At 52.2% G+C, this 12,022-nt stretch overlaps 1 protein-coding gene across 1 annotated transcript; it reads left to right on the forward strand.

Annotated features, from left to right (window-relative positions):
* Nucleotides 1–2,566: 2,566 nt before the first annotated feature.
* Nucleotides 2,567–3,402, forward strand: GJB3 (gap junction protein, beta 3, 31kDa). The gene has a single exon (XM_008585209.1). It carries the CDS (start codon nt 2,598–2,600, stop codon nt 3,396–3,398), a length of 801 nt encoding a protein of 266 aa, XP_008583431.1. The 5' UTR covers nt 2,567–2,597; the 3' UTR covers nt 3,399–3,402.
* The last annotated feature ends 8,620 nt before the right edge of the window (nt 3,403–12,022 follow it).

A 12,022-nucleotide genomic window follows, 5' to 3' on the forward strand; every position in this document is an offset into this window, starting at 1 on the left:
GCAAGGGGCCCCGGACCGCTCCTCCCCGCGTCCGCAAGCTCCCAGCTGCCTGGAGTGGACGGAAATGGGGGGCGGGGGGCGTTCTATCCTGTGGGGTGCCTGTGAAGATGAGGGACAATAGTGGGGCGCCATCAGGTCCAGGGGCTGGGGAAAAAACGGCTGCGCGGGGAATCGGCGTTGGGGGGCAGCAGGGTGGACCAGAACCGGCTCCACCAGTCCCCAGCCTGGGGTTGGCAGGGAAATTCTTTGCAGGTGAGTTGTGTCCCTGGGGTGTGTCAGGCAGGACTAGGCAGACACCACCGGAAGGGGAAAAATGGGGACTTAAAGGGGGGCTGCCCCCAGTGGGCAGCCATGGGAGGGTGGCAGGGGAAAGCAGCAGGTAGCGTCCCTCTCTTCCCGGGGCTGGCAGACAGGGCTCCCACCTGCGCTTCAGTCTTCTTGAACTCTCCCCAGGTGAGTGGCAGGCTGGGGAGGGCATGATTCTTAAAACAGCCCAATAAATTAGGAATTGTTTCCCTTTAAAGATAAGGAAATGGGGTGAACAAGATTAGAGAATTCTTGGAAATCATCCAGCTAGTAAGTGACAGAGCTGAGATTTGATCCCAGGTGTGTTCGGTGCATGTTCAATGCATAGTTCACTGCCCTCCTCAAAGGCCAGGGCTTCGAAAGAGCACAGGAGGGTGTGCAGCGATGAGGTCTTCTCAATCACCCCATCCTGCCAAGACGGTGATTCCCGAAGGAGAGGCACCCAGGAGAGCTGGGAAGCTGAGAAGGAACTGAGCTCTCTGCAGAGTAGGGAAGTCTTGCCCCCAGCTACCCTGTCCAGGCTGCCCCTCTGGGCTCCTGCCCACTCGACCCTTCCATCCCCTCCCTCCAAGCTGCCTCTCTGAGAACTCAGCATTCGTTTATTTACCCATTCAGCATTTATTGAGTACCTACTATGTGCTAAGTGCTAGGCACTAAATATAAAGCAGTGAGCAAGACAGAGTTGACATTCTAATGCAGGAGACAGACAGTAAATAAGAACCAAAAAATGACAAATACTTAAATTTCAAATGGTGATTAAGTGCTATGGAAAAAACAAAGAGGACAGGAGCAGAATGACTGGAAGTAGGGGCTCTTTTGGATCTGGAGTAATGTGGGGCACCCTCTAAGGAGATGATGTTTGAACAGAGACCTCCGCGATGAGAAGGATCCAGCCATGTGAGGTTCTAGAAGAAGAGCATTCCAGGCAGAAGGAATTGATACAAAGCCTACAAAGCCCCCAGTGTGGCCAGAGCAGAGAGAGGCAGGGTGAGAGTGTAGAATCTGGGGTTTAATTCTAAGCATAGTGAGAAGCTAATAGAGTTTTAAACAAGGGAGTGACATGATCTGATTTAGTGGACTCCAGGGGAGGGGCACGCGAGCAGAAACTGAAAGGCCAGTGAGGTGTCTGTGGCAATAATTCGGGCAAGAATGATGGTGGCCTGGAGCAGAATGGTGGCCCCACAAGCGTCAGAGGCACAAACTCAGCTCCAGGAGCATTCACATGTGCACACAGTTTCACACACACACCCGTAGGTGTGCGCTCTCACACCCACGGCAGCATGCACACACAAGGACTACTCAGGCAGACCCACCCATCCACACCCTCTGAGTCACTCCAGGACTGCGGGGAAGATGTGTGATTTGAGGGCCCAGACAAAGCATGTCTCCTCACCACAAAGCCCTCGCAACCTATATCGCTGTAGGTAGCTGGGGCTCCCCCAGGCCAGCACAGGGCAGGGAAGTTGTCTCTAGGTATCCCCGCACTGGTGTCTCCCAGGAGCAAGACCATAACCCCCCATGCATGCCCAACCTGAACTGGTCTCCCTTCCTCAGCCCCCGCTGGCTGTGAGACTTTGGGCAGGTTATTTCCCATCTTCAAGCCTCAGTTCTGTCTCTGTAGATGTGACTCATAACCCAACTTCACAGGATGGTAGTGAGGCGTCAGCAAGGTACAGACCCCAGAGCCTGGTCTGGGCCAGGTGTCCAGCAGGGCAGGGGAGGGGAGAGCACAGGCCCTGGCACCGACAGCCTGGCCTTGAATCCAACTCTGGTTTTTAGTGAGTGACTTGACCTCTCTAGACTTCACAGTAAGGAGTAGTGAGCACTTACTATGTACTACGTAATTGTTATCACATTTGATTATTAGTTTCTTCCTCTGTAAACGGGGAGTATAATAATAACTACTTCATGGGGTCATTATAAAGGATTAAATGCGATGCTACACACAAAGTGTTAAGCTTCATGCCTGGCTCACAATAAGTGCTCAATAGATGGTAATTGTTACTATCAGCAAATGCACATTCCCTTCCTTCCAGCATACTTGCTCTGTGACTTTGGGCAGGCTACTTAACCTCTCTGTGCCTCAGTTTCCTATTTGCAGCTTGGGAAGTTTAATAGTCCTCATCTTAAAGGATCATTGTGATGATTGAGCAAGTCCACCCACAAGAAGAACTCAGAACAACGCCTGGTACATAGTGAATGCTCAGTAAATGTCACCTATCCATTAACATGATGCTTTTTCCTATTATTCCCTCAGGTGGGCACAGCCCCCACCACCCCCGCCAGGCACCATGGACTGGAAGATGTTCCAGGCCTTACTGAGTGGCGTGAACAAGTACTCCACGGCGTTCGGGCGCATCTGGCTGTCGGTTGTGTTCGTCTTCCGGGTGCTGGTGTACGTGGTGGCTGCAGAGCGCGTGTGGGGGGACGAGCAGAAGGACTTTGACTGCAACACCAAGCAGCCAGGCTGCACCAACGTGTGCTACGACGAGTTCTTCCCCATCTCCAACATCCGCCTCTGGGCCCTGCAGCTCATCTTCGTCACATGCCCGTCGCTCCTGGTCATCCTGCATGTGGCCTACCGCGAGGAGCGGGAGCGGAGGCACCGTCAGAAGCACGGTGACCAGTGCACCAAGCTATACGAAAACGCCGGTAAGAAGCATGGCGGCCTATGGTGGACCTACCTGTTCAGCCTCATCTTCAAGCTCGCCATCGAACTCCTCTTCCTGTACGTGCTGCACACCCTCTGGCACGGCTTCGGCATGCCACGCCTAGTGCAGTGTACCAACGTGGCCCCCTGCCCCAACACTGTGGACTGCTACATCGCCCGGCCCACCGAGAAGAAAGTCTTCACCTACTTCATGGTGGGTGCCTCAGCCGTTTGCATCGTGCTCACCATTTGTGAGATCTGTTACCTCATCTTCCACAGGCTCCTGAGAGCCTTGCACAAGGGCAAATCTTCAAGGGCCCACAGCCCCCCACCCTCCTCCAGCCGGGCCTCCACCTGCCGCTGCCACCACAAGCTGCTGGAGGATGGGGAGCTGGGTTCAAAGGCAGATAATGACAAGCTACAGACTCTGATACCTGCCTGACCCCACCTGACCACAGGCTGGAGGGGCGACACTGGGTCTGCCCTTGGGACAGGCAGGGAGGTATTGCAGGGTGGAGGGGTCCTACAGGTGCTGGGTGCCCACACTTTGAATTCATTGAGCTCTCCAATTTCATTTTGGGCAGATCCTTTATGAGCTGGGTACTCTGCTGTCCACCGGGGCATAGGTAACACCACAGACCCAGTGCAGGCCCTCAGAGGAGACAGACATTTAGACAAGCAAATTAGCTATATGCATGCAAGGGGATGCTTGGATAGCAGGGCTTCTCCCTAACCCAGGAGAGAGTGATCAGGTGGGCTTCCCTGAGGAAATAATACGTAAGAGAGGTGAGAAGTGCTCCTAAGCAGAGACAACAGCAGGCACAGAGTCCTGGAGGCCACAAAAAGAGGCATGCTTGCCCTGGGCTGAATGGACCAAACCAAAGGGAATCTTCACTCCCTTGGGAGAAGGCACCCAGATTCCCCAGGTGGAGTGTAGGTCTTCTCCAGCAGTGGGAGGTCTGGAGGCCCAAGTGTGATCTTGGAAAGAGGCAACGGCTCTGGGGATGTCCCTCAGCAGAAGCCCCCCTCCCCCAGACCACCCCCAGCCTCAGACAGAGGGGCTCCATCTTTCTCCCTGCAAATGTGCTCAGCCTGGTGCCAGCCTTTCATTCCCTGCTTCCAGAGACTCGGGTGGATGCGCTGATATGAACAACCGCAAGGCAGTTTCCTTGAAATCAATAAAGGCTGTGTTTTATATAGGTTGGCTCTATTCTCGATTCTCCTACACTCCTACCCACAGGACCTTGAGGGAAGGAAAGGTAGCCCTCAGAATGGGAAAGAGCCCCATGGCTGGGGGCGGGGGGTGAAGATAGGATCAAGACTGTGGCTGAGGCTGGAGCTGAAGTTAGGCTGGGATGGGGTTGGAGGTGGAGGCTGGGTTGGAGCCTACTGATACACAGGTTGGGATTCTAGTTGTGGCCACAAGAGGGCGCCGTGCTCCCACTACAACACTGCTTCTAGCCTTTAGACTGTCCCAAGTACACAGTTACTCTGGTTATAGACAAACCACACTCCCTCCTCCTTTGTCAGCAGTCACTGCCACTACATGCCACTGGCATCCCCACCCTGTGTGTACACACAATCCCTGTTATTCATACTCTTGCTCCTTATCAACGCTCACAATGGGCCGTGTAGTGGCCCTAAATCATGCCGTCATCCAGCATTTTATTCAGTTCATTCCATTTTCCTGAGCATTTTCTCCACATGGGCTCCTATCAGGGTGCTGGGACCACATAGAGAAGTAGGACCTGAGCCCAAAGAGCAAACGGTCTGGGAAAGACAGAAACACGGACACATCTTCTGCAGTAACCAACTCCTGGCATGGCTCACAGCCCTACTCCCAGCATTATGTCATGACCTGAAATTTAGGGGACAACAACATCCAATCCCAGATAGGAATGGGAAGCAAAAGGGGGTGCAAGGCTGTACTAACCCAGAGGAACATTTAGTGACTATCGAAGCCAAGGCCAGGAGCCAGAAATTTAGGAGCCAGTGAGGCAAGAGTCAATTAAACAAGGAGAGGTCAGGTCATTGTGTAGACAGAACAGGCTGTGGCTTCCCCTTGCCTCACATGTGGCCATTAGGGGGGTGGATAAGCCAGCCAAGTTTAAAGGGCCTAGGGCTAGGCTGACACTGTTTCCCAAAGCCCCCCAGGATTGAATCATAGCCTGACCACTTCACAAGCACAGCTTCACCACGATACACCTGGGGCCAGCTTTCAGAACTCAGTCTTGTCATCAACACCATGGGAATTGTATCAGTCAGGGTCCCAGCAGAAAAGAGATGGCACATGCTTACCAAGTAACTTTAAAGAGAGTTTCCAAAGGTAAGTCCGTGACTGCAGTACCCTGGGTCTAGTACCAGGTTAACAATGAACAGGAGCTGGGGTATGCATCCAACCATAGCAACCAAATAAATCCCTCAGCATCACTCCGCTGTCTCCTGCTCACCTGCCAGTGGCTCCCATTAACCCAACCCACCCAGAAGACAGAGGGCAGGAGGCAGATCAGTCTCCCATGGCAGAGCAGAGTGGAGCAGGGTGGAGAGTAGATCTGAGGGGCAAAGGGAATATGTGCAGCACAGCACTCAGAACACTTCCTACTCGTGGGATTGTTGTAGAGAGAAGAGCAAACACAGCAGGTAAAACATCAGCACAGTGCTCATGCATCCAGTAAACACCAGGAATGCCGTGCTTAGGAAAGTGGCTGCCTGCTGCTTCGTAGGTCAGCCCCAGCTCGGGCTGGATGGTAACAAAGGTCTCACAGACGGGTGATCTCCACCCACCTGCTGCCCTGCGTTCTAGCATCTTCCTGGGCGTTCTGGCTGCCTGGCCAAGGGTAACTTTGAGGTCAGAGCAACCCAAGGACATCACTGGCTATCTCAGCAGTAACTGAGTGCTCAGCAGGGACTGAGCTTTCAGTCCTGGCCCTGTGTCTCCAGGCTACAGGCCAGGACCACAGAGGAGAGGACATTACAACCCTGCACATCCTGCCTTTGGCCTGAATGCTGTTCTGCACGGTGCAGCCCACCGATCTCATCCAGTATGCTTTGGGCTTCTGTTCACCACCAAGTCCCCAGGGCACATCACTGTCACCACACGGTGGTCCTCAGGTCCCTCAGTCTTCTCTTCTCAGGGTACACACCTCTACCTCTTCCCTCATCTCAGGATTCACTGCACTCTTCCGTTAATTGTGCCTGTGATAGATTGAGATTTCATATACAGCCTTCAAGTCCACATCCACTGCATAAAGTAACAGCCACCCTGTAGCCCAAGGTAAATAGGGGATTATTTTGTATTCTATCCACCCTGGTTCAACACCCCTGCATGGACGGAATGTTTGTGTCCCCCCAAAAGTCCTATCTTAAAATTCTACCCCTCAATGCGACAGTATTAGGAGGTGGGGCTTTTAGCGGTGATTAGGTCATGAGGGTGGAGCCCTCCTGAATGGGATCAGTACCCTATGAGAAGAGACAGGAGAGACGTGATCTTACCCCACCCCATGAGGATACAAGGAGAAAGTGGCCATCTCTAAGCCAGGAAGAGGCCTTCACCAAGAACCCAATCATCATGGCACCCTGATCTCCAGCTTCCGGCCTCCAGACTGTGAGAAATAAATGTCTGTGTTTAGCTGCGCAGGCTATGGTATTGTTACAGCAGCCTGCAGGGACTCAGACACCCCCATCGCCCCTCATCTGGACTTCTGCTTCCATCTCTCTTGCGTCCCACCCCTGACTCTGGGAAGCAGACTCGAGGAAGAGTTAAGAGTGCAGAAGGTGCATTGGGAGTCACACCTATAAATGGAAAAGGGGAGAAAGCAGGATTGATCAAAAAGGTGCCTCACAGGGACCTCTGAAGCTAAGATTGTCCGTGAGGAGTTCTGCACTGTCCGGAAATGGCCTTTAACCACCCCTTGATTCAGTCATCTCCTGGGGCCACCCCAAGAACAGCTTGGTGACTTGGACAGCAGAGGCAGACTTGCAAGTGCTAACAGGTGGAGGCCAACTGCTGCCCAGACTCCACACAGCTGGCAGCAAGTCCTATACTGAAGGTGGATAGACGTCTGTGTCTGCCACCCACCCCACAGTCTATTCCCAGCACAGCAGCCAAGGTGATCCTGTTCTAAATCCTACCTCCTTGCTGTTCTTCAAGCAAGCAACACCAGGCACAGTCCCGCCCCAGGACCTTTGCACACTTGGTTCCTTCTGCCTGGAATGCTCCTCCCCCTGAAGGGCTCCCTGCCTTCCTCAGGGCCTGCATCAAGTGTCAGCTGCTTAGTGAGAATTTCTCTGCCTTTGAAATTGAAACTCACCACTGAAAGAAAGTGAGCCAAAACACCAGGTACCAATCAGGCTTTATTAAAGGAAAAGAATCTGCCGGGCTGTGCTCAAAATGGAGGACAGGACGAGGTGTGGGGTGGGAGACCTTATATAGACTGTAAGGAAGGCCGATGTAATCAGAGAGGGGTTTGGTGCTGGTGTGGAGGAGTTTCTATTTCTCAGAAACCACGAGGTTTCTCGTAAGGGAAAGGCTGGTGGCCGTTTTGTGCTGAGTGTGTGTAAAATGGCACCGGTCACATCCAAGATGGCGCTGGTCACGTCCAGAAACTATCAACCATCCTCTTCACTCTCAATCTTCCCTGCTTTATTTTCCCCATAGCATTTATCGAACACCTAATATGTTCTGTATTTTATTTTATTATCTGTCTTTCCCCAGTGAGAATGTAAAATCCATGAGGACAGAGATTTTTTTGTTGTTCCCTGGTTCATCTCCAGTGTCTAGATAGTGCTCAGCACCCAGGAGGTGCTCAGAAAATACTTTAATTAATAAATTCATACATGGGCCTGGTGCCCTGCTAGGTGCTGGGGATGTAAACAAGCCCCAGCTGCCCACCCTCACGGGGCTCACAGTCTAATGAGGGAGGGGGGGAAAGACAAGTAAACAAAGCACCGAAGATGGGGGGAGGGAGAAAATAGGAGTTTAATAGGTATAGAGTTTCTTTTACAAGATGAAAAAGTTCAGGAGATCTGCTGTACAACAATGTGAATATACTCAACACTACCCAACTGTACACTTTAAATGGTTAAGAAGATAAGTTTTATGGTATGTGGGGTTTTTTTTAACCATAATTAAAATAAAAATAATAAAAACCAATGCACCACTGAGCAGTACCTGAGCCTCTGAGGACATAAGTGTACACTGTGAACACCAGCAAGAGGACTTCTGGGAGAAGGTGACATCTGAGCAAAGTCCTAGAAGACTCATAGTGTTCAGCACATGAGGGTGCTTCAGGCAGAGGGAACAGTAGTTGCTACCGACAGGCCAGGCTCGGCTTGCCCTCTCGCATTGAACAAATGACCTGAAAGTCCAAAAGTTGGTGCAAGGATTGGAAGGTTTATTCAGATTACCGGTACTCAACTAAACGTCTGACCAAGCAAACAAAGAGAAAAGAGGAGCAGTGAGTCGTCTATCCTAGTCCCAGTTGGTGGGCCAACCTATTCCACTGACAGTAATTGATAAAAGCAGTTCTCCCCACTGTTTTCAGCATAAAGAAGAAAAGTATCAACTAGATTTAAATCAGAGAAACAAAGCCTAGCCAGGAGCCCTCCAGGGTGCACCCATATAGTAGTGGATACAAATCCACCAAACAGCAGAAGAGGGCTCAGAAAATCAGAGAAAGGTAAAGAGAATAAAGCATTGCCTTGTCAGAATTTAGGCCAGGGACTCCAGGAGAGATCTACCAGCACCAGAGACATGGGAGCAAAATAGCCCCAGTGGCCACATGCCTCTTGCAGCTACGGTCTTCTCTGGTGCCCAAAGCTTTCCAATTTTTGCCAGTGATAAAATTAGGCTCTCAGATTCCAAAGTCATAGAAATGAACAATGTACACAGCAGTAAAGCAAGCAATGCTTTATTAAAAGAGGAGATAGACTTATGAATAAGGGGGGGTAGCAACAGCAAAGCTAGCCCCCCGAGGGGAGCTGTTCAGAGTCTTTTATAGGGAAAGGAGTTAAGGGGCATAGGCCAGCGTCACTGGAGGTGGTCCATTCTGTTCTTCCTGGTTGCATCATGGTGCGTGCTCAGTAGGTCCAAAATGGCAGTGGTGTTCATCATTGTCACCCCAGGAGGGTCATTGTAGCAGTCACCTTGATGCTTTGTGCACAGGTGGGAATTCCTAAAGTGGTCTTAAGGTAAATCTGTAACTTTTATTATTATGGTAAAACAAGCCTTGGGGAGGGGTTTTGCAACTCAGTAAATGTTTCCAGGGCCGGCCCATGGTTCACTTGGGAGAGTGCGGTGCTGATAACACCAAGGCCAGGGGTTCGGATCCCTATATAGGGATGGCTGGTCAGCTCACTTGGGAGAGCGCGGTGCTGACAACACCAAGTCAAGGGTTAAGATCCCCTTACTGATCATCTTTTTTTTTTTTTTTTTAAGGGGCCGGCCCGGTGGCGCACTGGATAGTGCGCCGCTTGGGAATGTTGTCAGCACCACGCTCTCCCAAGTGAGCTGACCAGCCATCCCTATATAGGGATCCGAACCCCTGGCCTTGGTGTTATCAGCACCGCACTCTCCCGAGTGAGCCACGAGCCGGCCCTTGCTCATCTTTTTTAAAAAAAAATCTGTCCCTGGGCCAGCCCGGTGGCGCACTGCTATAGTGCGCCGCTTGGGAATGTTGTCAGCACCACGCTCTCCCAAGTGAGCTGACCAGCCATCCCTATATAGGGATCCGAACCCCTGGCCTTGGTGTTATCAGCACCGCACTCTCCCGAGTGAGCCACGAGCCGGCCCTTGCTCATCTTTTTTAAAAAAAAATCTGTCCCTGGGCCAGCCCGGTGGCGCACTGCTATAGTGCGCCGCTTGGGAATGTTGTCAGCACCACGCTCACCCAGTGAGCTGACCGGCCATCCCTATATGGGATCCGAACCCGGGGCCTTGGTGTTATCAGCACCGCACTCTCCCGAGTGAGCCACGAGCCGGCCCTTGATCATCTTTTTTAAAAAAAAATCTGTTTCTGGGCCAGCCCGGTGGCGCACTGCTATAGTGCGCCGCTTGGGAAGCGCGGCAGCGCTCCCGCCGAGGGTTCGGATCCCACATACAGACTGGTTCCCGCTCACTGGCTGAGCAAGGTGTGGGGGCAACACCGAGGGTTGCGATCCCGTTGCCGGTCACGAAAAAAGACAAAAAGGAAAAAAAAAATCTGTTTCTTCTCTTATCTCAGTTTTTGTCAGGGCAGCCCATGGGGTAATCATTTGCCCTTGGGGTTTCATGACTAAGGAGTGGGAAAAAAGTGTCCTCTGCAGGGAAAATGGAGTCAGTTTGGTTCACAGGCCTAGCCTTACTCTGTTTCACAGGAACAAGGGCAACAGCTCTCAGAGAGCCACCAGTAGTTAGATATGTCTGGGTTACAGAGTGCAATGGGAGAGGAATGAGGTTGGGAAGCTTAGGCCTTGTACTGAAGGCAATGGAGAGCCACAGAAGGGTTTTAAGCGGGGCAATGTTGCGGTCAGATTTCTAGGGAAGTATGGAGGCTGGGTTGGAGGGATGGGGCTAGCGGCCAGGAGACCAGTGGGAGGGCAGTGAGACAGTGGCAGGGTCAGGGCAATGGGAATGAGGGAAGGGTGGGATTCTAGGCATGTTTCCCAGGTGGAATGGCCAGGTTGTGGGGACTCTTTCCTTGGCTGATTCCAGCCCCTTCTTCCTCCAGGGAAGAGACCGGGTTATTCAAACCCTGATCTCCAGATCCCCTGAGGAAGGGGTCAGAGCAGGGTGAGGGCAACCTTGACGTCACCCCCAGCCCTCCATCCACCATGCACTTCTTCCCAGCAGATTGGATCAGAAAGGCTTTGGGAGAGCTGGGTCCAGCCCCAGGAGAGGAACTCGGGAGCAGAGGCGGCGGGGCGGGGCATGGTGAGAGCGGCCTCCAGGGGCCTCCGTTCTCATGCCCTCAAGGGTGAGATGTAAGTGGGTGCAGCTGTCAGCTTCGGAAAGTCAGGAGGCCCCAGCTCAGCCTGGCCAAGAGAGAGAGCTTGGAAAGGGCAGCCAGCCCTGAGGTTCTGAGCCCACCACACTTGCTGCCCATATGTTCTCCTACCGGGGCTGAAGACAGAACCTTAGAGACCAGCCCTGGGGCCCTGGGAATACAAGGACTGAATCTGTTGTCGAGAAGCAAGGAACTTTCTGCCACCAGCCCCAGGTGTCAGCACCCACCTGCCACCTTCTCTTTCCTTCGCTGCCCCAGCCCCCACCACCACTCTGCTCATGCTCCCTGCCCTTTTCTCCTCCCTCCAAGACCAACGCACAGATTCTTTTTATTACAAATATTTTGTCACAGTGTTTTTAGCCACCACTCAGTTGAAAACTTCATGTACCAATATTACACTATGTGTTCTGGACTTCCCATCAATCCTACAGAGTAAGTACTATTACTAGCTTCATTCTGTACCAGAAGAAATTGAGGCAAAGGGGTCAACAGCAAAGTCTCTACAACTTCTGGGTTCTGCCACCAGTAAAGTCTCAGCACTCTGGGGGCAGTGGCCACCGTATGAAGACCTCACAGACCAGGAAGGTTCTTCCGCCTTCATCTGGCTAATGCAGTCTTCTCCAGGAAACATTCCTAACAATTCTCTGTGAGTCACCTGGTACTTCTCAGGAGCTTTCCACATTTATAATTTTACCCTTACCCCAATTCCTGCACCAGCCAGTGACAGCCAGAGGCCTGACAGCAGGTCTGGCTGGTTTATGGCAGTATCCCCATATCCACAGGCAGCACCCACAGCACAGCGGACACTCATTAATGCTCATCCACCAGTTGATGCCTGAATGAATGATGGCAGGCTCTGCCATCCCTTTAATTCCTTTGGGTGTCCCCCCACCATTTAGATGCATAAGATTGGGGTCCAAACTAAAGGTCAGGAGGTTCCCCCAACCAGAGTCTCAAGGGGTCCATGGGAGTTGCTTGGTGTCCTCTGGTTGTGCAGCCTGCCCAGGAATGGGGATATTTGAGAATTCTGGAAGAATGTGGGCTGGGTTGAGACCCCAGCTCCACCACGGACTCCAGCAAGTAT

Source organism: Galeopterus variegatus, unplaced genomic scaffold (genome assembly GCF_000696425.1).
Source record: "Galeopterus variegatus unplaced genomic scaffold, G_variegatus-3.0.2 Scaffold106, whole genome shotgun sequence".
In the NCBI taxonomy this organism is placed as follows: domain Eukaryota; kingdom Metazoa; phylum Chordata; class Mammalia; order Dermoptera; family Cynocephalidae; genus Galeopterus; species Galeopterus variegatus.